At 53.3% G+C, this 26,959-nt stretch overlaps 1 protein-coding gene and 1 long non-coding RNA gene across 7 annotated transcripts in view; one reads left to right on the top strand and one right to left on the bottom strand.

Annotated features, from left to right (window-relative positions):
- The window catches only part of MIB1 (MIB E3 ubiquitin protein ligase 1), a 77,413-nt gene that overhangs the window by 7,113 nt on the left and 43,341 nt on the right, over positions 1 to 26,959 (bottom strand). For all 4 annotated transcript variants that reach the window (XM_076066504.1, XM_076066506.1, XM_076066503.1 and 1 more), the window contains exons 13-20: positions 9,519 to 9,651; positions 8,938 to 9,024; positions 8,206 to 8,334; positions 4,230 to 4,411; positions 3,417 to 3,612; positions 2,383 to 2,461; positions 1,468 to 1,596; positions 457 to 560 (exon numbers count right to left, since the gene is read on the bottom strand). In XM_076066504.1, the coding sequence (XP_075922619.1) occupies positions 457 to 560; positions 1,468 to 1,596; positions 2,383 to 2,461; positions 3,417 to 3,612; positions 4,230 to 4,411; positions 8,206 to 8,334; positions 8,938 to 9,024; positions 9,519 to 9,651 (1,039 nt within the window). The remainder of the gene's footprint in view (positions 1 to 456; positions 561 to 1,467; positions 1,597 to 2,382; positions 2,462 to 3,416; positions 3,613 to 4,229; positions 4,412 to 8,205; positions 8,335 to 8,937; positions 9,025 to 9,518; positions 9,652 to 26,959) is intronic.
- On the top strand, positions 16,144 to 26,576 carry LOC116941697 (uncharacterized). 3 transcript variants are annotated; one of them, XR_012941506.1, is made up of 5 exons: positions 16,144 to 18,174; positions 18,564 to 18,687; positions 20,613 to 20,842; positions 21,170 to 21,652; positions 25,508 to 26,576. It is a non-coding gene; the product is annotated as an uncharacterized LOC116941697 (long non-coding RNA). The 3 variants fall into 3 exon arrangements; XR_004402713.2 differs by lacking the exon at positions 20,613 to 20,842 and having other exon boundaries at positions 16,165 to 18,174; positions 25,508 to 25,691; positions 25,835 to 26,576; XR_004402712.2 differs by lacking the exon at positions 20,613 to 20,842 and having other exon boundaries at positions 16,156 to 18,174.

Genomic DNA, 26,959 nt, shown 5'->3' with positions numbered 1-26,959 from the left:
GTTGTAAGCCTCCCTCTCTTAGTCTCTCTCCATGTCTGTGTGTGCCCGTTTCTCTATGTGCCTGTCTCTATTTCTCTGTGTGTCTCTGTGTGTGTGTATATCTCTCTCACTGCGTCCATCTGTCCAACTGTATTCCTAAGTACGTCTTTCTCTCTATTCTTCCGTCTTGTTTTTTCTTCTCCGCATGTCTCTGTCCATGTCTCTCGCCGCGTCTTTTTCTCTTTCATGCTCGTCTCTCTTCAGATCTCTGTGGCCACTCTTCCAATCTGCACAGTCGCTTTGTGTGAGATTACAGTATTTTCCGCAGCCGTAACAGACTAGTGTGTGCTCAGCACGGGCGCAGGACCGATGCAGGACCGATGCAGGACCGGTACAGGATTGGTGCAGGATTGGTGCAGGACCGGTGCAGGAGCAGTGCAGGAGCGGTGCAGGAGAGGTGCAGGTTAGTCCACGTACCTGCTCCTTGATGTCCTGCAGCTGCTGCTGCAGCTTGTGGATATCGGCGTTCATGTTCGTGTTGTCCTTGTCCTTCTGCAGCGGCTGCATGTTTCCCATGCCACCTGCGTTGATGCACACACAAAGCACAACCGCACGATTACCCACAAAGCAAAGCCATTACCAAGCTCTTTTGTCTTGCAGCGGTTCCCTCAAATGCAGCGTGCCGATGGTTTCCGCCTGGTCGCCAATGACGGCACCAAAAAAGCTGCCCTAGTAAAGTTGGTTCTCGCTTTTTCCCCGTTCTGAGAATTAACAATTTCAGTTTAATAGAGAGGTGTTCTCCTATGGATGAAGTAACTTGAGAGGTCATTCTTTGAGTGCTTCTTTCTGGGCCATTCTCTGCCACAAGGTGGCACTGTTGCGCTCTTTGTTTCAGGATGCAACCCATTTGGCATCCCATGCCCTGTCTCTATCCCCACTGAAATCTCAAAGAATGAGTTCAACTCATTATTTAAATTGATGTGCCCGAGCGGGTTGTGTACATGTGTGTGTGTGCGGGTGCTTGTACCTGTATGTGTGTGCACGTGAGTGGAGCAGTGGTTATTGCCTGCGCTCTGAAAACTTTGTCCTGGTTCCATTCACAGTCAAAGTGGCCAGTGATATCTGTACTAGTTCTGGGTCTCCCCGCGGTCGACTCAAGTCTCAAACGAGCACCTTCTGCGGTGAGTAAACATCAGCGCAGGACAGACGAGGAGGGCAGCCAGGCAAGTTATTGGCCACCACCCCAATAAAAACATGCAACGCTGGGCAAACATTGGCACGTGGTTGGAACGGTTGGACCAACGTTGGCTCAACGTTCCAAGAACGTTTACTGGGGCCCACCACCCCACCTTGGGCGCCGTGCTGACCTCAACAGGTGCCCTCGAACGGCACTCACGCCAACCAGTCCACAGAGGCATACGCGGGGGCGGGGGGGGAATCTGGGCGAGCGTGTGCGTGTGCCCGGGTGAGGTGGCGGGAGGGTTTTACTGTAGGGGTCGTCCTCATCCTCTTCCTCCTCCTCGTCGCTCGCCTTGCTGCCGCAGCACACGCTGAACGGCACGCGGACGTCCACCGTGGAGCGGCACTGCACGCACTTCTTCATGAGGCTCGCGCAGTCTGCGCGCGGCACGGACACGGCAAGGCACAGGCGGCGGGTGTCCGGGGTTAGGGTGCGAGTCGGCGTGTGGGTCACAGAGAACGTCAGAGGAGAAGGCGTGGGTTCTGCAATGTCAGAATCTTTGTTGAGACAGGAGGAATCCGATGAACTACAAAGCTCTTTTTCACAGATGCCCAGTATGGGCGGGGTGTGGGTAAAGGTGTGGGGGTCACTGGAAATATCAGGAATACGGTGCATGGCCGGGTGTGGATTAACGTGTGGGCGAGGGAATGGTGTGGGTCATAGAGAAAGGCAGGGAGATGGTGTGGGTTCACGTGAGTCAAGAGGATGGTTAAGGTGCAGGTCACGATACGGATCGGGAAGAAAGGGAGTAGAGGTTTGGATCAGGGATAGGGTGTGGGTGAAAATGTGGCTCCAAACGTGGTCACACCGCATTTGGAAAACCAGGGAAAACCTTTTAAGGCTACACACACAGTGTTATTGACAAACACTCGGAGTTTATTCAATCGGTCGATTCATCGTAGTATCGCCGGATCGTGGCCAACCTCGAGCGCAAACCGCTCATTATGCACGTAAGACAAAGATCGCCCACACAGTCTCGTCGGCTCTTGGGTGTAACGTTACGTTATGCTAGGGAGCAACTATCGAAAGTGCAGCGGGCACATGAGCGGGCGGTGCGGCCGGATCCACGTCGCGACCATCGTGAGCAACGGGCGTTACCCCCCCCCCCCCACCCCGCTCGCCGCTGGCTGCGTTCGCGGGAGCGGCCGAGAGGAGACACTCACTGTCGCAGGCGCACATGTGACCACACGGCTGGAAGAGAACGGCGGCCCGCTTGTCCGAGCACACGACGCACTCCTCGATCTAAACGCACGCACGCACGCACACGGACGGGATGATTCAATTATGAACCACAATCGTGACTAAAATTGTGGCGGATGCAGGAGCCGAAGCCTCGTGAGGCACTGCCCCTCGCACTGGTCGGTCCCCTTTTCTCTTGGGTGCAACGCTGCGTTTTATCCGGCAGGCGGCGCAACAACCCATGCATTTGTTGTTTCCACTGGAGATCAAAATCCCTAGGTGGACCGTACATCATCGTCAATACCATACACATCCCTGGAACCTTATGGTGAAAACATGAGGCCTCACTCGGCTCTGTACAACACACAAGTGCTGTGGCTGACGTCCAAACATTTTCCACATGGATCTTCACATTGTCATTCAGATGGTCTCGGTTTTTGCCTCTTGCAAAATAAGACTCATCCTGGTCGTGTGTTCTCGCCTGGCTAAGCGAAACGACACTGAAACGTGACTTGTGACTTTTGCACACGCAGGTCCAACTTGAACGCAATGAACAAAACTGAACCAATGACAGAAATGAAAATAAGAGAGCAATCGTGGCACAGTGGAGAGGGCACCACAGGGATGCCTCGACTCCGTCTCATCCTATAATCATAAATTAAGCAGTTCATGAATGAATTAGAAAACTAAACTATGCACGAATGTACTCATTCATTAATTGCTTAATTAAGAGATTAACATGCGATGTAGGATAAGACTGAGTAGGGAAATCCATGGGGCGCCCTCTGTTTTGGGCCACGGTCGTTGGGACACCGCCACCCCTGGCCGCCTGCTGGTGCCGTGTCAAGTTTCAAGACGATTTTTTGTTGAACCAAGCGAGAGAGAACTCCTTGATCCAGGGATAAATCTCATTTTGCACGAGTGACCTGGGTGACCGATCCTCTGATGGTGGCGGTGCACTGCTCCCTTGGACCGGACGAACCCACCGACCCACCGACCCACCGACCCACCGACCCACCTTGGTGCGCGACTGCACGGGCTCCTTGCACACGAGGCACTTCTTGACGCGCGGCGAGCAGAGCGAGCACGTGGCGATGTGGCCGCACGGCCCGAAGAGCGTGTCGCGCTTGAGGTCGGAGCACACCATGCACTCCTCGTGCGACTCCCCGCCGCTCTCCCCCCCGCCCGACGGGCTGCGGCACGACGCCTGCGGGCTGCGCCGGCGGAGTTGTCGGTTAGGAGCCACAGCGACGACGCGGTAAATGCACAGAAAAGGTAAAAGGCGCAGGCCCTGAAATCGCTGGCTCACGCCAGCCGCTTCAGCGGAAGGGCCTGCCCGCTAGAGGTGGCTCTCGAGAGCACCGTTGCAGGAATTTTGCCCCAACTTGCACGCCGGCTGGACGTTTTGGAGGAGGTGGGAGAGTACCCACGCTTTTCTCCAACACATGTGAGACCTGCCGATTGATTGACTGGCTGTCCACCAAGCGGACTGCTTGGTGGACAGAAGCAGGGGAGGAATTTAAGACACAAGCACCCCCCCCCCCATTTGTTTCAACTGCCGCGCCGGAAGATCGAATCCAGTGCGATAATCAAAGCACGGCAGCATGCCGATACTAACACAGCAGAACGTCGTATATATCCAACCGTCACGTATCCGCCCCGGCCCAACTAATCGCGCCAGCCCAACTAATTCGCGCCAGCCCAGTGGAGTGTGAGTGCCCGTTTAAACCATACAAGTTCACACATCTGATCTTATCACACGATATGACCGTGACTTAAACCTGCCCTGTAGTCGCGAGCCGTGGATAACGTGGACCGGCCAACTGCTCACCTGTTCTTCTCACGGTGACACTTGGACAGCGCCTTGCAAAGGTTGGGGTCGGGGCAAAGGTCGAGGGGCGACTGCCCCTTCTTGTTTCGCAGGGACAGGTCAGCGCCGTTTGCGGACAGGAAGCAAGCGATGGAGGCCGAGTTCTTCTTCTCCGCGCCCTGGTTCCCGAGTCCCATCAGCAGCTGTAGTGGTGGGGGGGTGGGGGGGGGACACACGTGGCGATGGACTTAGAGCGCGTCCTCAACATAGGTAAGGGGTGCAGCCCTGCAATTGCTTGCTCATGCCACCGCTTTCGGATGGGCCTCCAGTAGCTAAGCGTGGTTGGCTACGTACGGCGCGAAAGAAGTTCAACATACATCCAATGGTGGATATATATAAAGGGCTCAATTTAAAAGCATAAATTACTTTATTTATAAATGTAATCGGTGCGGGGGAAGGACGGCAAACTAATGAGCTTGTCAATCTAGGCCATTCCCGCAGCATGCCAGCGATTGGGGGTTTGCGCGACACTGCAGGTTGGCTAAGACGATGCCAGGACTCGCTCAGTTATCACTCTCCACTGACGATCGCCACGGTCGGGACTGGATCTCATGCCACGTGGGTTCAAAGCGCAGTGCGCCACCTCGCTGCGCCGCCACCACCACGACACTCCACGAGAAAAAGTTTCTTTAAAAAAACGGAAGCCTGGCAGCAGACTGTAAAGCAGGCCGAAACAAAGGACGGTGCGCTATTGCACGGCTCTGTTCTTGCCAATCGTGACTCAAATGGATACCCAGGAAAACCCATTACGTAACTACTCAGCAGCTTCCTCACGTGAAACCCACACTCCCGGCAACGTCGCGGTCCATTTTGATCAACGCGCCGTGCCGTTTGCTCCGTGTGAGCTCGGCCACGGTCCGTAGAGGGCAGCATCGTGACGCAAGAGAGAAAAACTGCGGAAGTGTCACCGGAGCCTGTGGTGTGAACTAAATTTTGCTTACCAGGACTCTACAGGAAATCGTTAATTTGGGGCACCCCACAGATGGCAAACCCTTTGACATAAGATAAACTAATTCGGCGACATGTAGAGAGGCCACTGGGAGAGGGCAGCAGCTGTCGTGGACCCGCAGCAATCTTGTCTTGAAGACTCCAGGCAAAGGGTCAAGTTTATATTTTGCACGCGAGCGCCGTGTTTGGCCACATCGCATCACGCAAGCGCCCAAAGATCGATTCCGCGCTGGAAGCTGCAGCGGCCACTAGAAACCTGCAGATTTGCTGCAATTTCTAGACCCAAGGGTCACTCATTTTTTTGTGGGAGACGTATATATAAATACAAATCTAAATATTTACCAAAATAAATATGACGGCTTGCATCCCTTCTATGAAATCAACAGTAGTTGATGACACTGGACCCCCCACCATAGGCATGTGGAAATTCAATCACTGGCCCAAGGCTGGCAGAGGAGATACACTTGTGCAGTGAGACACTGCTTAGCGTGTAGCAAACAACAGCCATGATTGCAAGGCAGGCACTCTGCAAATATGTGCTGCCAGCAACGAGAAAATGCACAGGAGGATAGGGGGGGAAGGGAGGCAACGGAGGGGAGGGAGGGAGGTAGGAAGGGAGGGGAAAAGGGGAGGGAGGGAGCCGCGGACGGGGAGGGGACGGGGAGAGGGTGCAGGGTCAGGGGCCATCGATCGCCCACCGGACGTAAACTGGATGTGACAAGCGGGGGAAGTCACCCGCCAAGCCGACACCACCGCGACGGACCCCCCTCGACCTCCAGTCGCCTCCGCGCACGGCCGAGCCCATAAACGGTTCCGGGAGCACGGGGCCAGACCGTGTAACGGCGCGCGCGAGTCACCGATACCGCGCCGCGAGCACGCCAAGTGACCGCCGCCGCCGCCGCCGCCGCCGACCGCAGCACACGCAGGCGATGGTTCGTCCTTCAACGGATTCAGCGCGGCTCGCTCGCTCGCTCTCTCGCTCCTTATCCGTCCCGGCGAAGCCTCACTTGTTGCCTGATACTCCCGTTAACTCCCTGGGCGGATTTTTACTCTCCATCGGATTTTTGTCGCCGCGTGTAAGGGAGGTGTTTGTGTGCACGGTGGCGCAGCGGGAGCTGTCAACAGTGCACGACAACTCTGTCAGTACCGCTTTGCCCGTTGCCTCCACCCCTCTCTCTCTCTCCCTCCCTCCCCCCCTCGCTCGCTCGCTCACGTTAAACCCGAGGTGAACACGGCAGGTGCTGCCACGGTCTGTTCTCCGTGCATGTAGCTTAATCCCGAGCCTTCGGGATTAAGCTACATGCAGCTTCAAGCAACACCTCACCACCACACGGTCATGTGGCATTACTATTTTTTAATTTAAGCTTTCATGACTGCAGGGATTCATATTCTTGGTTCTTTCGGTAAAGTCACGTAGAAGGGAAACAATAAAATAAAAATATAAAACAATAAAATTATCACGACGCTTCGACTGCAACACAAGCAATCATCATCAGGTGTGAAAACCACAGCAAGAAAATTTGAAAAAAGTGGCGCTTATTTTTAACGTTAGCACCACAGAGAGCGATTTGACAGTTTGCTCAGATGGACGAGTCCATCTATGTTCGGAAAAGAGGAGGGGGGAGACGAAAATAATGTATGCTGTCTGAAAGCCACCGTAAGCATGAACAATCAATTAAGACCCGAAATGGTTTATCAAATCCTTCCAATGATTGCTAAGCCAGAATCCATCTTCTCGGTTGAAATTGTCTCTGTGTTTGTATGTGGATAGCCTCATGAACGAATCTCTTATGGTAGAACCTCTGTCTTGGAGAAGTCAATGTCATGTGAGCCTACTGAACTATAACAGTGATCTGCCACGGCCGAGGTGTTGGTCCTACCGTGTTTTAGGTCTGCTTTGTGTTCACGAATGCGGTCCGAGACATGTCGTTTGGTTTCTCCAATGTAACTACTACCACAGAGGCAACTTAGTTTGTAGACGCCAGGGTACTGTATGTCCGGAATCACATCTTTTACAGACAGAACCAGATCACAGATTTTATGTAATGTGTTGAATCGAAACAATAGCATTACTATTAATATTTATTAACCAAATCGAACTTCGTCAGAAACTACTGCTGCTTAAAACGTTCAATATTTTCTTTTTGGGGGGGGGGGTGGGGGTGCCGCATCAGATTATGCAACAGATGCTTCTTCAATTGTAATCTTGTTGGCGAGAGCGAGACCTTTGGAAGAGGGAAACAACTGTGAGAAATGCACGCATGAACGTTTCTGGCAGTACACGTTCACTCGTCGTGGTGGCGGGGTGGGGCCGGTGGGGCGGGGAAATCTAAAACTTGGTGAAATGTAAAAAAATATATATAAGAATTTTGAGTGCCTATGCACTCTCAGAGAGCACTTTCACTGCCAGCGTGAAGGTTAACGAGTCACACATCTGTGGGGAAGGGAATCCTCAGGCTGGCACAGATGAGAGGCGAGTGAATAATAGTTCCAACTGTGAGCAAAGCCGCTGAGCGGACGAAAAGCAACACATGCCGACACACACACACGCACGCACGCTCACGCGCGCACGACAGATTAAGGTGGAGTCGTAATGACCAAGGCACTGCCAGCGACTGTGGCGCAGCAAGATGCACGAGAATTGTAATGAGGAGCCGAAAGGAAATGCAAGGACTGACGAAAGAGGTAAATAGGCAGTGTCAGCGACGTTAACAGTGGCGTAAGCTACGTGCAAATAAAAAAAATGAGCGGAGTTCGTGAGATCATAATAATTATAATGTGGGGGCAGACTGCAATATCTGTAGCTGGCACTCAAACCTCCGCACAGACGCATTTAAGAAGCCACGAATGTCACTCGCCATCTTCTGGCCACCTCGCGCACCTTAGGCCCGGACGAGATTCAAATTGAAAAAAGCGCAAATAAAACGGTGCTGTAGCAGTGTGGCGACAACGTCGTCGGCAGCAGTGATAACGGCGGGGTGACAATGACCTTGCCCACTTCTTGCATGTCCTGCAGCTGACGCAGCTGCGACAGGGTGTGGTGGCGCAGGGCCTCGTGCAGGGGTGTGTCCCCATCCTTGTCCTGTGCATTCAGCTTGGCCCCAGCACGCACCAGCAGCTGAGCAAAGACACAGATGACGCGCGTAGCCTTCAACACACCGTTCAGGTCATTTGCGAGCGCCTATTAAGGCTGAAACGTCACACGAGGAGGGTGGGTGGCCAACACCACGCCCGGCCGCCTTTGTCTCCCTAGTGGTGCTGTTTACACCACACACCAGGTTCTCTTTTACGGGTGAGTTAATCGAAGCGAGGCACAGGACCAGTTCAAGTATTTACTACTGTTATGGATCGTTATCGGGAATCTGCTACACGAACCGCTCCCGACTACCACAGCTGAACACACGCACACACACACACAAACGCACACGATCACATTGAAAAACCAGGAACACATGCACACACGTGCACAAATTCACAAGAATTCACACGAGAACACCGAGCAACTGAAGACATGCCGACTCCTGTTCCAGCGGCGTAGCATGGGTGGCCCGATTCTGATTCTGAAGTGGGGGGGCCGCCGACCAACAGAATTTCCCCGCTCCCCGTAGCCCAGCAACTAGCACAGCTGGTGACACCTCAGTCGCCGCACAAGCGCCGTGGTGATGCCACGGTCACTTGGTGGCGGACGGCGGCTGTTCGTCATTGTCGTTGTGCGACTCACCCGCACCACCTGCGTGTGCTCTCGCTCCACCGCCAGGTGCAGCGCCGTCTGCTGGTTCTGGTTCTGGATGTCCAGGTTGGCGCTGCCCTGAAAGCACATCACCACTCGGCGTCAAGCGCACAAATCAACGGGGTCGCATGCTGCGTCGCGCAATCCTTCAGAGGTAAGCGCGCGGCGGTCAGCTGGGCTCAGCCGGCCAGAGAGACGACCGTCATCAAGTAAAATCTGGTTTATGCGGCGCCTCCCCGCTCCGTCTCCGTGTGGCCCATCCTCTCGGGGGAGGGGTCCATGTATTGAACACATCTCGGTCATTGCTATCACTGCAATAGCCCCCCCCCCTGCGTCGACAGAAGTGAATGGGCGCGCTAAAATTAGAAACGCGGAGTAGCTACCAGGTAAAAACGATCCCCCTCTAGTATCCGATTAGTGCGGCTTAGATGCTCGCATTGACGGGTGAGTTTAGTTTGGCAGCTGTTTTTGAAGCGCTAGGTCACGTGTAGCTGCGGGTCATCATATTCTGTGGAGTCGGGAGAGGGGAGGTGGGGGGGGGGTGTGTGGGGGGGGGGGCGGCTCTCTCTCACCTGGTGGATCAGCAGCTCGGCCACCTCCACGTGGTTGTTGAGCGAGGCGAGGTGCAGCGCCGTGTAGCCATCGTCCTTCTTCTCGTCCACGATCCACGGTCGCGGCAGCTTCGAGAGCAGCACCCGCACCGCGCTGCGCCCGCGGGGGAAGCAGCAATCGCAGCCACAGCGCGCGTGGACACACACGCACGCACGCACGCACACACGTTACTTGTATTACATTGTCGGGGTTGTTTGGCTCCACGTCGTCACGACGGGCCAGTGCAGGTCGATGGAGAAGGGGGAAGGCAAACAGGATGGACTCCACTGCTTGTTCACTCTAGCATTTACATCAGTGAAACGTGACATGTTTTAAAATCGTACAATGGATCGGTGTGCACACGAATTTCTGGCAGGACGTGTCGACACACCTCGTCATTGGTTTAAAAATATATAAAATAAAGTTTGATAAAAACGTATCGCGGCGTAATTTTTCACGGGAAAGACTAGATTTTTTTGGCAGACCAGATCAAAGTAATTTATAGCCCGTTGCGCATCGCAATGGGCTACCCCCACCCAGCTTTCAATGCACAGCGGCATTTGCGATGCGACAATAAAGCAGCGATGGAGAGCGACGCCGTCGGCAGAAGCGACGGCTCCGCGTTTCTCACCGACGGCAGCTAGCCCCTCCACCCTGATGGATGCGTTTCCGGCGTCACTCTCAATGCGTCGCAGACGACACGGATCCCCTCCAACCCTGGGGGAGACTTCACTCTTCACTCATCCATTCACGTGCCACCGTATTCAGAAAGGGGTAAGGGGGGGCCAATGGAGGCAAGCCGTCCCCTAGATTTCACATCCTAACTGCCCCACCGAGACCAACTGTCCCTCCTTTATTTATAAGCGGGCAAGAGTCCACTAAGACCGTCTCCTACTTTCGCTGGGACAAGCTGTCGTTATGGGGATCCCCCCCCCCATAAGCTAAAAAAAAACTGCGCTCCAAGATGTTCTGGGTGCAATATACACGCAAGCATTACTGTAATTCATATTCGCTGTTTCTAAACAGGCAAGGGCCCATCGAGACGCATATAACCAGAGAGACCAGGGGAGAAAAAAAATCTAACTTTTGCATTACAAACAAGAGTATAAACGGTCAATGACAACCGCGCACAAAACCTCCAACAGTATGAGAGCATTAAGCATCTGTAACAATAAAATTTGGTAGAGTGAGCTACAGCACTGGGCTACGAACCGGGCAACCTGGATTTGAGTCCCGTCTCTTGACTAAAATCAGTGACGAGTGATACTTGAACCGGTCATGGTTACTGTCCCCGGGCTTTACCAATCCAAACCGACCAGGGTGGTGAAGTATGGTCACACGACCCCCGACCTCCCCGTGACCAACGCGGTACAAGGAGGCCTTCGCCAACATTAGCAGGATGATGATATCGATAATGACGACGATCAACAAAACATTCAAGATGCGCATTAAAACGGATCTTGCGGGAACCGAACCGCTTTGTTTGCACTTTCCAATGAGTCAAAAACCACCCCACCCCCTCGCCCCCCAGCAAAACAGCCGAGCGGGCACTGCTGAGCCCTCGTTCGGAAGATGTCAATTCTGGAAAAATTCGAGGGCAGAGGCGGCGGAACAGGAAAAATTCCGCAAAGAAAAGTAAAACGGCGTGCTCCCTCGTGCCCGGCGCGGCGGCACAGCTAGCCACGACCTGTAATTCGATCCCCGGTTTATTGGATTACGCTGCTGCTACTGCTGCCGGAATGGAGGAGCGGTGTCGAGCCGCGTCCGGTGGAAAGGGGGGTGGGGGAGATGAAGGGGAGCATGGTTATTTTATAATCATTACCGTCAGCAGCAGCCATCAACAGCAGCAACAGCAGCATCACCAGCTTCATCAGCAGCAGCAGCACCACCAGCATCATTATCATCACCACCAGCAGCAGCAGCAACAACAGCAGCATTATCATCACCACCACCAGCAGCAGCTGCAGCAACAACAGCAGCATCATTGTCATCACCAGCAGCAGCATCATCATCATCACCAGCAGCAGCTGCAGGAACAACAGCAGCATCATTATCATCACCAGCAGCAGCAGTAGCATCATCATCACCAGCAGGATCAGCATCAGCAGCTGCTACCCTCTATACACTGACATGAGCGGGTAAGTGCAATTTTCAGTGTCGTTGAGCTCAAATCTCAGGGTCTAGTGATTTTGCGCGTAATAATGCATTGGTTTATATTGAAACTGATTCTTATGCTCATGGCAAATCCATCGAATTGCCCTTCTGATTATGGTTCGTGTAAATGATGTGCAAATTAAATGCTAATGTTACATTTATGCTAATGCGGGGACAAAACTTCACGAAATAGAAAATAATAAATACAAATAATTGATTCCACTCGAGGTATGGAGCCACATTCAGTGTATTAATGTATTAAAATATAACGTAACAATAACCGACGGCCCTTTGTCAACCCATTGCTGGATGAAGCCCTTCACACGCCACGTCCGTCACAGGAGCTGTTGAAGATTGGCGATGGGTGCAGTCACATTTGCAAATGTGATTTGTGAATTTGATCCCTGCCGCCCATGTACCGATAGTTTTATTTTTATGTGCAATTGTATTGAGGGACTGTGTTGTTGTTGTTGTTGTCTTGGTCTGGGACTCTTTTTGTTGCTGTTTTACTGCTTTCCCCTTGCTTGCACTTTAGTGTTGAAAAATCGGCAGGAATTTATGTAAACTTGACTCGCTTAACTCTCTATTTCGCACTCCTATCGTTTCTTTGTACTGTTTGTTGTTGTTACTTGCTGACCCGCCCCTACTGGACATCTGTGACAAAGAGCTTCATAGCTCATCGGATTCCTCCAGTCTAAATAAAGATTCTGATAGTTATTGTATATACTATATACACACTCAATTTCGTCACGCTGATCAGTGCGAACTGGTCAAGGGTGAAGCACAGGACCGGTTCAAATATCTCTTGCCACTGATGCTAGCCGTCTGGATTCAGAGCGCAGTTCGCCAACCACGCATGCCACCACCCCACACCCCACATACATAAAACAATGTTTACACATTGATCACTAACTCCACCCGCTATTCGGTGGCACTGTATTGCGAGCATAAGAATTTGTATTGATCAATGATGACCGATTTATCGTTACACCCGTAACCAACGGCGCTCAGTGTGCGTGCAGCTCAGCTCGCCGCGTGTCACCTCTGCTTGGTTTCCAATTGAGCCAGGGGCGACTGCCGGCACGTGGCCGAAATATCGCAGTGGCAGCAGCGATGGTGGGCGGCGGTGCCGGCGGCAGTGATGGTAATGGTGGTAGCTGGCGGCGGTGGCGGTGATGGTGGTGGCTGTGGCGGTCATAATAGGGATGGTGGCGGCGGTTACAGTGATGGTGGTGACGGCGTTGGTGGTGGCAGTAGCAGTGGTGGCGGTGGTGGCAGTGACGATGGTGGTGGCGGAGGTGGCGGCGCCGATGGCAAATGTGGCGGCGCTTGAGTGCGGTGGCCTTGGTGTTGTTGGCGGTTGTAGCTCAGGGGTGGCGTGCATGTTTTTTACGATGGCATTACTTTTGGAGCGCCCGGTTACATATTCACGGCACATTTCAGAAAGATGACATGCCACGGTAAACAACAAATGTTCGGGCGGATGACTTAGTTGCAGACGCAGGGCCATTTCGGGTAACCACAGTCATTACCTTTGCAGTTAACACAAATGCAATTTGCCTGGGTCCCCTCAATATATCTGTATCACCCTTCAGTTAATGTCACGAGAAAATTCCACGCATGACAAGAAACCTTTGCTGCATTTAAAGCTGCAATGGCTTTGTTTGTTTTGAGGCCAAACACAAAGGCTTCCCAGAAGAGATGTCAATCATAAAAAGTATTTTTGTGGATTGATTAATTAATTACCTTACTTATTAAATGAATGCACAATGCAGCAACATTCTTTTTTACAAACACCAAAGCCCCGACAGGAGGTTCAGCGGTAGGGTGGGCCAGAGGTTTGGGCACTGCCCCGTTAACCTGGCGACTGGAGTTTGATTTTCCATCGCGGCTAACATCAGCGGCGAGCAATAATCAGATCTTTAACCAACTAGCAATGACCATCATGGTGACGTATGGTCACAAAACCCGCCATGACTGGACACGGTGTCTGGAGGCCCACCTCAAGCAGTGGACTGATAGCAGCAAAATCTGTGCAGGATTAACAGCTTCATTATATTAGAAATTAGTTATAATATTTAAAGGTAATTGGACTGATCAGCACATACTACAGAACTTGAGCAATAAAGTTTGGTAATGCTCCTACAACTGACGCAGTCCATGCTGCTTAGTGGTGCCGCTCGAGCTGTACAATACACCCATCAATTCGTGTGCATAGGGAATCGACGTTTTTTTTATTCGTATCTGCTGAATGGAAAGGGCTCGGACGATCCCTGCAGCCACTAGAGGCCGCTACATCCATCGCGACAATGCGAAGAGGTTAACGGATTCCTGGATTCAAACCGTGACACAACTCACCGAACCGTCGGGAGAGGGGGGCCGATGGCTACATCCATTTTCTGCGCACGTGCGTGGACTCTGCGCATTGCGAATGTGGCACACACGGCAATCCCACAAAATAGAGCTGGTGGAAGAATCTAAACCCCGATGCCCAGAAGCCATATTAACCACCTAGTCCCCTGCCACGTGTTTATCCTTTGTGCATTTCGCCAATCAATAGAGTAATTAATAAACCTGAGGACCTTTGTTTGCATAACCAATTCAATTGTCAAATGTCTCACCCCCGTTTGGCTGTAACGACGACACCCAACTGCACCGACGATTGTATGGTTATAATCGATGATGCCCCATGCAAGTTTCCCTCGATTCCTGTCAGCGTTAAATTCGTTTTCAGCGACCAAAATTTCACCGCAACCCTGGCTACCCCTCACCACCGGCCCCCAAAGGACGCTGGGAGCAGAGCGTGGGGGGGAGCGTCGAGGTGGAGGGGTGGGGGTGGTGCGCAGCAGGCGCGAGCGGGAGGAGGGCACAGAGAGCGGGACAATAGTGTAACGGCGGAGGGGGGGAGAGAGGGGGGCGCTTTCTTTAAAAACTCACGGAAAGCTGCGCGCAACGCTCAATCACTCCCAAGCCAGGCGAACCGATCGATCCGGCGTCGAAACGAAAGAGTCGCGGCAATTAACCTCGTAAGTTTTAAAAGAGACCTGGGGGGGGGTGGGGGGGGAGATGGTGAGGACGGGAAAGATGATGGAGGGAATGCAGCGGAAGGCAGGAATCAATCGGGGAAAGAACGGAAGAGAAAAAAACGCACAAGAGAAACCACCGCCGTCATCGCGACGGGAGCGGAACTCAACAGCGGTGGCCGCCAAGCGACGTTTATGGGCTAGATCTGCAACGGGGGGTGAGTTAGAACGGGGTTAAGCCCAATAAATACGATGGAGGGTCTAATTAATTCCCCATGCTTGAGTGCACAGTGCTTGGGTTTAAAACCTATTTTATTCTTGCTGATAGCTGTAATCTACAACCCTATTTAATGCAATCACTGTGTAAAAAGAAAAAGTGTTTTATACACACAATTACCGGTAAAAAAAAAAGACACGTGCGTAAAAGACGAGATCCGCAGGAAAAAGCACAACAAAAAAAATCCGCGTTTAGAATTGCCGTCTCCGCGGTGGGGTTTACGGCATCTCATTGCAGTCACAAAAGCAGACGCTTAACAAGATAGGCGGCTGAAAGTTGTAAGAAAAAAACCTGCACCGCCGTGAGATAATAAATATACCAACGCTAGCTTTACACAGAATGTGCGAAATTTTATAACCCAGTCGAGTCAAGGTCACCGCACCATCACTCAGTGTAGAGGGGAAAGATAACAGTCACCGGTTATCGGCCAAAAATCCACCGGCACCCGAGTGGCTCGTGCACGCGTGCGAGCGTCAAAAAAAATATATATAAACCCAAAGAAACAAACAAAATATGGCGCTGGCAGAGACACTGATATCATTCCAATAACCGCGTCCGGGAGCTTATTACACGCACACTTCATGTAAATTTATAACGTAATGTAATTTTCTGCACAAGGGGGGTGGTGTTGTTGCTGTGGCGCGGAGACGATCCGTCAACGAGGGAGTTGAACATCCCGGCGGCGGCGGCGGCCGCCTCTTACTCCGCCGTGCCGCCACACGCCACCGAGAGGCTCAGCAGATGCAGGCCAGAGGGCATTTTAATATTTGCCCGTATCGGCTACGTCCCACCAACAAAAAAATATAAACTAGGGCGTTTAAAAAAAACTCACGCGCGCGCGGGCATACACATCCACGTCCGTGCTCACCCCCCCCCGCCCCCCAACAAAGATGTAAACATGAAAAGAAAATTCACCCCCCAAAAGAAATTTCTATATTAAAACGAAACCTTCCACCGCAACCACCCACCCACCCCGGCCGCAGCTGGGAGCAGCGTAAAGTGGTCCCTGGGGTGCGCCTCACTTACCCTCATCCCCCCCCCGGCCGACACTCCGGGAGACAGACCATAAATCACGGAGTGAGCGAGCGACACATTTTCCTGAAGTTACTGCCACATCATCACGTGCTCGCGGATGCCGGCCGCCCGCCCGCCCGCCAGCCGCCACCGCCGCTGCCACAGCCTCGCGTCGCCCGTCACATTTCCGCTCATGAATTATGCACGCAGCGGCCGAGTAAGCAAGTGCTTACACCCAAATTTTTTTGTTGTTTTATATATATTAATAATCTGTGCAACGCACGTATATATATACACACACACAGAGGTGCACGCGCGACCGCACATACGTACGTACATACATAGACATACACAGACACACCGCGCATGGCGCGCTGGCGTATTCTATTACACACAACAAGCACACGTGTGTGCGGTTCTTCCAGGATGGATGGTCTCTCCTAATTACATTTCTGGACATCGCGAGGGCCGGGAGTTGCTTTTCAATTTAGTTACATTGGTCCGTGAAAAGACATATTAAAAAACAAAATGAAAGTGAAAGTCACATGCACAAGCACAGACCAGGGCAGCAAGGCTCAAGAGAAATGCACTTTAGCAAAATAACATAATGCTCCCAAAAGTGTACAGCGTCAGTAATTTATTCCTGGGCAAACAATAACTTACTTAAAAACAGATTTATTTGTTTTATATTTAGCTTGTTTTCACTACGACTATGCGTCTGAAGGATTAGGGTCCTACGCATTCTCTCTCTCCTCCTGTAATCCTGCTAATGGGCCAAAGGCTCTTTGAATCTCCCAACGCCTCATCAGGTCCCACGGCTCTGGCTCCTTTTACTGCTTCCCTGGGTGCTGACCCCTCGCTCACGCCCGGTCACCGGAACCCAGCGGAACCATACGGGCGTCTAACGAGCAGCGCATCACCGGAGGCTGGGGGCTGGGGGGACGGCTAGGTTAAGCCAAAGCGGCCATCAATCCATCAATCTCTCCCACTCCCCTTTCTCCGATGCATTAACCCTCGAGTGGGCCCAGCAGCCGTGACTGTCGGTCTCTCCCTCTCTCCGCGGCGCAATGCGGATGCCGCCGCTGACCACATCCCCCTGTGGTGTCGCAGCGGCGGCGGTGCCGCCGATCGTGGGGGGCCCCGGGGCGTTACACTGCCACCGTCCCCCCTCCCATCCCCCGCCACCCCCCCCACCCCCCCCCTGCACCTCCGTGGCAGGACAAGGTGGCATCAAGGACCCGTACGGGGTCTTGGGAAGGATGAAATAAGCCAGCTCCGATTATCACCGCAGTCCCATTTTCATGCCGTTCTACTTTGCGACAATTTCTTAGCGGGCGAGGTAACGACGGGATCATTCAGAGATTGGAATAGATTGGTACGCAAACGACAGAGGAATCGAATCGCGCGTGCGAGAATCGATTCTGCACGTGTCATGCAAATCGAGATGCTAATGTTACACTTGTGTTAACGGCACGAACGTAAAGAAGTATTCAGGGAGAAACAATACAAACGAGACGGAAGAAACGTGACAAAAAACGAATAGATTCTGGAAACAAGTGGTGACCACAAATCATGACAAGTCATCGACTTAGAGAATGTGGGGGGGCTGGGTGGTCGAATCTTTAGACGACTTTGGTCGAAATTACATTATTTAAAACAGCTGATCGCAATTGGACTACTGTATTCAGAGCGAGAACAAACAAAACTGGGAATAAAAAAAGAACCGCTCGCTAAACAAAGCGACAGGACGGGGTGCCAAACTCAGTGGCTCTCTTTTTTTTATCGACATCTCGCTCATCGCTCAATTTAACGTCGGCCATAAAACGCCACCTGTGAAAGAGGCAGGCCTGGTTTAATCATGCCGGTCAGGTTGGTGGGACCGTGCGTTTGCGTGCGTCCGCTACTTGTGCAGGGCGAAGTGGGGAGGGGGACGACGGGGGACGGGCGAGGGGAAGAGACGGGGGGCAGGGGGGGGGGGGTTAGGGTTAAAATGGCCCAGCCCGTTGCCTCTCCGGCAGATTTCATCGTTCAAGGGCAACAGAAGCGGCGGGATTTTACCTGATGGGGATTTACCGGGGAGCAACGGCGCTCGGCCTTCATTTAAACGCCGCCGCCGCCGCCAACTCGTGAGCGGCGCTCCTTGGGGGCTGTGGCAGTGCCGCAATTCAGGTGGGTGCTGCTGCTGCTGCTAACGCCGCGAGATGATACGGTGACACTTGGCAAGTAGGGCAGAGCGTTCCGGTTCTCGGCGTAGTGTGCCGCGCGTGTCCGTCTGTGCGTGTGTGCGTTTGTACGTTTCACAATAATGGATTTGTTTAAAAACAATCTTGACGAGCCTCGACCCCCCCCCCCCCCCTAGCGCGGCACTGCCGATTTGATATTTTAACAACACCGAGTAGAATTTGGGTGGACGATAGTTCCATCGACGTGACGTCGTGCGGCATCCGTTTGTTTTTGGTCGAATGAAAAAAATGTAAAACCCCGTAATTTTTTATTTTTTATTGTACCGCCCGCTTCCCCCCTCCCCCCACCCCCTTCTCGCTACCGGCCGGCCCCAGAGCGGATCGGTCGCCGACGCGGCACGAGAGAACGCCGGAAGCCACCGCCACGGCAACGGGCGCGAGCAAGCGAGGAGCGCAGGCGGTGGCCCACCTCGCAGCGCGGGAGCCATCGCGGTGAAACGTAAGGGAGCAAGATTCGGCTGTTTTATGATTGAGCGGCTCCGTGATTGACCGGCTTAGCTTTGCCTAGTTGCCGTCTCAGCACATTAAAGCTGCCAAGCGGCCGCGGTGGCGGCAGTGGCGACGTAAAACGTACTCAGACTCGTAATTAAAACCGGTGAACTGTACCGGTAATTTAAATGCACTTTCGGAAATTACACGCGCAGTATATGCGCACGTTTACAATATCCGCGCTCACGCTCGCATGCGCCAACTTATACATTTAAAAATAAATGAAACAGAACGGTGGGTTTTTTTTACCTTTTTCTGAAGGACGTCCCAACCGAACTGGCCTTCTTAAGGAAAGGAAAAACATTACTTATTCTCCACTGCTTCTAATTCCAGCCACAGGCAGGGTGGCTAAATGTACATCCAGGCTCTCAAACAGCAGCCATAGAGATGTTTATACATGGGATGCCTAAACACGTGCATGAATTCACTCAAGACTGGCCGAGAATTCGTACATCGGGGTGCCTGAAAAGCCTAGCGACCAGCTCACTTGCCACCCACGTGCCACATGGCAAGCATTTGGCAGCTCGGAGCTCAACTCCACCCAGAAATGTGCAACGACATTTTTGAAGTGCTTGCCCTGCTACGAGAATAGTGAAGACACTGCAGCATAAACCTAACGAGCAGGCCGGCCGCTGTGCCCATTGCCCACATTAAAGACGTACGAGGGTGTGCGGGAACTTTCGCATTCACCTCCCTTGCTCGCTCTGGCACGGCGAGTCATTCCTGTGCCAAACAAGAGCAGCACTGCTCAAGACTATACCGTTTCAAGTCAATAACTGAGGCACATTTGTATGCAAGCTCACCTATTAATGCCGACGCGGCACACGAAGGGGTGGCGAGTGGCCAGCAAAACACTCGGCCGCCTTTATCCCCCCCCCCAGTATTGACATTTAACACACCGCACCAGGTGCTCGTTTAAGGTTGAGTTGACCTAGGGGAAGCCGAGGTCTAGTTCAGATAGCACTCTCCTGCTGGGCATAGCTGGGAATCAAACTCAAGTCCCCCGGGTTCGTAGCGCAGCTCCCCTTTGTCAGGTGCCTTGCGTGAAACCGAACCCGGAGCTCGCCGTTTATCTCCCATGCGCCAAAACCCTTTGGAACACATGGCACCTCGACCTGGGATCGCGTACGTGTGATCGAGTACGCTTGCACGCACGCACACAGACACAGCCGCTATGCACGTACGAATCAAGAGTGCCGTGCAAGTTCAGGACAGGTGGACCGCGCCTTCGACATCACCGCCGGAGGAACGGCGGGAGCAGTAATTGCTGCACGACAGCATGCCTTTATTTTTCCAGAGGGATCTCCCCCCCCCCCCCCCATTACATCTTCCAAGAAGCGCTCATAATGCATGCGGCGGGGATCGTAATCTCGCAGGTACACGCACGCATTTAAAACGGAGGACGCGCAGCAGAAAATCACCAACGGACGTGACGGACTCGCTCAATGGCGTTTCTTTCCAAAAAACCGCCCCCCCCCCACCACCATCAACCCCCCCCCCTCCTCCCCCACCACAAACTCCTTCCACTCGTTCACACACGCACGTGGCTCGACACGCCGCGACGCCCCTGGCCAAGCACGCGAGCTGTCGCGACGATCCGCCGTGTGCCAGGCCGAGGTGGGCAGGGTGCCCCGAGAGCATGTTTGCATGGCGCCCGAGGGGAGGCCCCCCCGGGGAGTGAAGCGGTCGCCGCGGTGAGGGCGACTCGCTAACGCAGAGGAGAAGAGGGCTATGCAAATGTGATTCGTGTGCACGTCGGCAAGGCGCGCTTGTGGCTTCAACTGAAGCTCTGTGGTACATGTGTGCCCGAGTGCGTGTCCGTCTATGTGTGTGCGCATGTCCGTGTGCACGTGTCCGTGTCTTTGTGGAGAGCAGGAGCGTAGCGGTTAGCGCGCTGCAGTACAAACCCGGCGACCCGAGTCAGATTACCACTCATGGCCAACACCGGTGACGATTATCTGAAACGGTCCTGGACTTCCCCTAGATCGACTCAGCCTCAAATGAGTGACCTGGTGCAGTGTGTAAACTTCACCACTAAGGAGACAAAGGCGGCCGGACGTGGTGCTGGCCACCCACCCCCTCGTGTGCCGTGCCGGCCTTCATAGGTACTCGCTAACAGAACTTACCCCAACAGAATGCTGTGCCTTTAGGGGGGATCTTTGTCTTTGTATGCCCATTTGTTAATGCTGATGCAAGCCTGTATGGTGTGTATACCAATTAATGTGTGTATGATGCATATGCCCATGTGCATATGTGGCGTGTGCACATATGTCCGTTTTCATGTGTGCCGTGTACCCATAAATACATTGATATGGTGTGTGTGCCTGCGTGCACGTGTTAATGTTCACGTGAGCCTGCGTGTGGTGAGTGTACCCAAGAATATATGCGTCACGTGTGTGCCCACGTGTGTGCGTGCGCTCGTGTACCACTAGCGCACGCACATTTTGCAGCCTCGGAAGGAAGGAAGGAGGGAGGCGGTTGGGGGGGGAAGGGGGACGCACGGATGGACGGAGGACCGGCGGCGCAAGGTCGTGTGCGTGTGCGCAAACGACGAGGCGCGTCACGAGGGGCGGGTCATCGATTACGCGGACGGAGCGGTGTGACACAGCGAGCGAGCGATGGCCGGGACGGAGTGAGAATTCTAAAATGCTTCCGCCGCACGCTCGCGGGCACGGCCACCCCGAGGAGCAACCGATGCACCGAACCCGGCCTCTCCTGCGCGTGGAAGGCCCGCGAAACCCGAAGGCACGAACGAAGACTGTATAAGGGATTATAATTTGCCCGCCGAACAGACTGTGCTTTTCCCGAAGTGATTAAGGAGCACCGAATGGGAATGAAAGAAAATATTAACTTCCTGCCGTCGCTGTCGTCGCGAAAGGAGAAGGGGGGGGCGCGGCCTGCGACTCAACGTGCAGGTAGGTACGGTTACTCTTTATTCACAAATCTTATTCATGGCATCCTGTCCGACTTTGGCTGGGGGCGGGGGGATTTAGGAACCGTCGGAATTTAGGAAGCGTCAAAGTTACGGAGAATAAATCCCAGCCAGAGCACGTACTTCTTTATAAAGCCACGTGCGCGAGCTGGGATCGTGGAATGTAAAGAAGTATGGGTTCTGGGTGGGAATCAGCAGCACATTCTCATCTTAAAGATGTTTGGGAGGGAAGACCTGTGCTGGCTCTATGTCCACGTGCAACTCGTGGCCCAATGCAGGGACGGGAAGACCGTGGCGACGTTGTCCAATATACGCAGCCAACAACTTCCAGTGAATCAGGACAAAATAGCGCGCTCGCCGCTCACCACGGGTAATTTAATAAACTCTTAGTCTCTTTTTCGTGATGTTACGGGTGCACACTTTAAATACACTTTCTAACATTTTCGCGAAGGCACGCACACAAATATCACTCCGCGGCTTGAAACATTACGGCCATTCGAAAATTGCGGCACAAAACCGTTTATTGCTTTGGCACATGAGCAAGCGCTGCCGGCTCTCGCTTGGTGGAGCGAGAGAGAGAAAGAAAAAAACCGAAAGGGATTAATAAAGTAGCGTGAGGAAAAGTGCCAGGACCTCCGCCGTCTAATCACGAGAGAGCAGCCCCCCCAGCCCTCAGGAGCCAATTACGGTAATTGCCGTTCCCGCGCAGCACCTTCTCCCCCCTCTGCAGCGCGTTTCGTCACCGCACGCCTCCGGTATAAAACTCGTGAGGGGCCGCGCTTGCGCGCAGAGTGACGGCCCCTTTAAACAACGCTGACGCGCTCTTTGAACGTCGAGGAACGAAACCGGCACACGACAACCCCACGATTGAAAACGGTGAGGGCCGCTGCGGCTCCACCCGTCGCCTTTTTTTTCGGGTCGTTTCGTTAACGCGACCAAACGCCGCCGCTCAATTTCGCCGCCGCCCAATTTCGCCGCCGAGCCGTTTTCCGTGGGCCATTTATCGCCGCCAATTTACGGGCCGGCTCTCGCTCGTTGGAAAACGGCGCGACAGCGTTCGGCGTTCCTCGTTTCGGCGCCGCGCTCGGGAAAATCCTGAGGGATGCACAAAAACAAAACGCGCGCCCGTGCGTGTGTGCCCCCCCCCCCCCCCCCCGCGAAAGCGGCCCGTCATAATTTTGCGCTGCGCTTGGCGTTCTCCGAAGCCGCGCGCACGCGGCCACTCAAAAGCCACGTCGCACAATTAATTAAGGCAATTTCCGAGCATCTCGCCATAACGGCGACATCTTGTTTATGTAATGGTTTTAATTAACGCAGCTGAGACTGCGGTTTAGGTCCGATCTCGCCCTCTCGTAGGACGGGGCGGCCGGAACAGATTCCGATGATTCGTCGTCCGAATTAACAACGGTCAATTACGCTGCGTTCGCACTCTGCAAAGATGGCCGAGTGCAACGTTTGAAATCGAGGCGAGATATTTGTGGGCTTTTACCTTATAGAGCAACGTGACGGACCCCCGTGTGATACACTTCAAGCAATATAGTACCGCGTTGCAACCAAAGTTACGTTCACAAACCCGATTAAGTTGCAGTCGCTTTTTTATACTTTTATATAATGTGGCTAACATCGGGATGCACGTTATTGGTCAACTGTTGCAAGAGATCGTTGGATAAGAAACAAGAATTAAGCTTAATTTTCCCGCAGTAAACTTTTGGGCCAAATGTCTCTGCGCGGGTACAGTCGAGCTCAAGGCGGCCAGCCCTGGAGGCCACCGCCATTCGCCGTGTTGCTGCGACGCCCGTCAAGCGCACACAGCCGGGCAACGGGGACCGGGGGAACGTGTCCTCCGCTCGTCGCGGGCTCGCTCGTTCGTTCGCTCTGCCAGGGAGCCAGGCATGGGCACTGGCGGTCGCTCCTTTCCCGCGTCTCGACCCCTGCCGTCTCCTCAAAGCAAGACGGCAGGCGTGCGTGCGTGCGTGCTTGCTCGCAGAACCAAAAAGACGTCCGTGCCAGAGCTGTGTCGTTGCGATGCGACGACGAGTCGAATTAACTACGATTACACCCGATAAGCCACTTGGTTGAGCGATTATTTGTGATAGCCAGGTCGCTTCAGAAAAATAAGCTAATACCTCGGTGGGCTTTACCTGGTAAGATAAAAAAAAATTGTTAACTTTTATTTGCATTTTTTTAAGTGATTTGTTACATTTTCCTGAACTTTGCACTCCTCTCGCGTTTTTGTATTGTTTGTTGCTGAAACGTTCTGACCAAGCCCAACTGGACATCTGTGAAGAAGAGCTTTATAGCTCATGGGATTCCGCCATGATAGGTAAATATTCTGATTCCGATTCACTCGCAACAGCCCATGCCTCCGGAAAGGAAAGGCCCGTGTCCCTCTCCATTTTCGAGTGAAGGTTGCCACATTAATACTCCATCCGTCGGGGATGGGGGAGCACGAGACGATTAGTGCGTGGGAACATGTCTCGAGCGATACGATAGCGGGGCCGGCCCTTTGAGAGCTCGCAGGAGAGTGTGTGTGTGAATTGGGACCCCGAGGGTCAACCTCTCGCACCTTACACACAACGCAGCATCCACTCCATGGGTCCTTTCACGGTATTGGAAAACCCGTACGCATATTTAAGGGATTTCCAGCTGGGTTAAATATGGATGGACCAGGATGCCTTATTTTCTAAAGTGCTTTCTCCCCATGTCCTAAAGTGTGTTAGGAGGAGGAAAACAAATCAACCGTATCCAGGAATTGGAAAAGCTTCCATCAGACTCACTCAGGTGTCCTTGAGGGTTCAGTGACAGGGCTCCGTGATTCATCGGGTGATCGCTCTCGCCGCCGCCGTCACTGCTGCTTCTACAACCAATGTTTTCAAAACACAACAGCTGGTGCCGAGAAAAAAAACAAAACGCAAATCCCAAGAAATGCAAGGGTTACGTAACAAGCCGCCCCGCGCGCTCGTTGTGGGGACTCGGCACACCCACAGCGGCGTTTTAATTGGCCCGGGAAGGGCGGGCGGAGGGATGGACAGACTGACGGACAAATGGACGTGACAGAAGGACGCCCGACAGATGTACGGACGGATGGGCCAGGAGAGGGCAGCGTCTCCCGCGAGGGGCAGCGGTCGTCTTCATCTAAAGCCGGTGCCGCTGCAGCTGGTAAAACGGAACCAAATCGTTCGCAGATGGGATTTGGTCCCCTTCAACCAGCTGCAGAGGCCACACCCCACACCGTGATCGCAACCGGGGCGGGTATGCTGGGTGGTATCGGCGTCGACAGTAAGAGAAAACCTGTCTCGGCGGCGGAGAGAGACCTTGAGGACGCGGCCACCTCGCAGCCAGTCGCGCGCTCCACGCCCCCCCCCCGCTACGCGCCACGGCGGAAGGGATCGCCACGGAAATCGCTACGGACGATCGCGGTGCCGGCGAATATTCAGAGGAGAGGGGCCACGCGTACGCACGGCGCCACATTTCTCTCCACTGGCGACCCTGAGCCAGTGGCAGCAAGTTGCATGTTCCCTTGGCGACGGGCCGTGGCGGCGACGCACGGATGTGATCCATTGCTTTGGAGGCAGGAGTGGGTGGATCGTGAATGTTTATGAAATGCCCAAACTCTGTGGTGGAGTGGCTAAGCAGCGATGGCAGTACAGCAAGTGGGTTGGTGGAATTGTGAATTTGAATGTGGGGATCAGACACCTGTAAATAAACCGGATTTCTAAGATGTAGCGAGTGGATGGTTCTCAATCGGTAATCAAAGACTGCATGAAAAATTATACTATTAAAATAGCTTATTACAGCTCTGATAATATTTACGATTCTTTTTTTTACATGTTTGCAGGGCAATATTGCGCACGTGAAATAAGGTGTGGCTAAAGGAGGCCCACACCGAGCCGAGTTCAACGGCAAGGACTTGGAGAGGCCTCCATCCAGCTGTGGCTAGGTCATGACCAATAACGATGGAAGTGACGGAAGTGACTTCGGGAGATGTACAGCGTCGACCTCCGTGGCCATGCCGACACAAGGTGACGCGACGCCGCTCGCAGCAAGAGATACAAATCAACACGTCTCCATTTCATGACGTAACCCTAATAGCACAACTGGAATGTATTTCGACGAAAAACTAATAATAATGTCGTCTTCTTCTTCTGTTCCTTCATCGATTCAGCGCTTTGCCCAAGGGCAGCACATAGCTCAAGCTCCCTACAATGCCACATACTGGAAGGAACTTTCTGCTGGCTTCCCCTCGCCTCCATCAGCAGACGACACCATCGGCACCCGTTGCAGCGTTGTCACGCACAGGACTCGACAAGTCCCTTTGTGCAATTTCTTTAAATACGCCTCCATATAAAATCAGGCGTGCGCTTCGCGTAACTTGCTTACTCTTTGACTCACGTTCCGACAGAAGGCACGGTCGGCATGACTGCTGTTGTGCCCAATGAGGACAACCATGTGCTCCCCCCCCCCCCCGCCCCGCCTCTTCCCGTGGCCCCGAGCAAAGCAGAAAATATTCCAGCGACAGGACAATCCAACGGAGCCGAGTCCCAAAGGAGACCTGCGATTTCGAGCGCCAATCGACGGCATCCAACGTGCCCCCCCATCGTGCGTCCGATCCCTCTCCTCCAGCGTGGCGCGTGCAAGGCTGTGAAGACGAGGCTCTCTCTCCCCTCTGCCTTATGGCTGCAACCCTCCTTGTTCGCGGTGCCGGGGCGGCGGCGACAGGAGTTTGTCGGAAGTTAAGACACCAAAAACCGCTAGGTTACACACGTGCAAAAACAAGAATTGGCGTCCCGACATTTGCATGTAACAAAAGTCCCCCTTTTTTGTCCCGTGCAAGTGGAAAATTAACTAAAAGCAATAATGTAAATTAATACGAGAAATTGCAATAAACAGAGCATTCCACAACGGCATTTGTGTCCTCTGAAAGTCGCGGTGTTTTCGGGCGAAACTGACAACGATGCAAGCAACTTATGGAAGCGCTCGTGGGAAAAAACTGTTTGTGACCTTGGCGGACTGACTGGTCCGCCGCCGGTGTCCGCTCCGTGCCTTGCGCACGATGCCCCCGCGCCGTGCGTCCACGCGGTCGCGGTGCGCGCGACGGCAGCGGCGGCCGACTGCACACGCTGCGTGCTCGTGTTTGCGTGAGATTAACAAACTTGCGTCTCGAAAAAGAAATCTGCTGAATCTCAGCTTGGGACGATCCATCACGCCGGGTCCGCTGATCAATATTCAAACAGTGCACAACCCGCAAACGGTAGCGCAAATACAGGAAAGGATCGTGCACACGTTTCTG

Source organism: Petromyzon marinus, chromosome 12, assembly GCF_048934315.1.
Source record: "Petromyzon marinus isolate PM22_M1 ecotype Great Lakes invasive population chromosome 12, UKy_Petmar_22M1.pri1.0, whole genome shotgun sequence".
Lineage (NCBI taxonomy): Eukaryota > Metazoa > Chordata > Hyperoartia > Petromyzontiformes > Petromyzontidae > Petromyzon > Petromyzon marinus.
The sequence above is the reverse complement of the archived record's forward strand: the minus strand, read 5'-3'. Positions and strand labels throughout refer to the sequence as shown.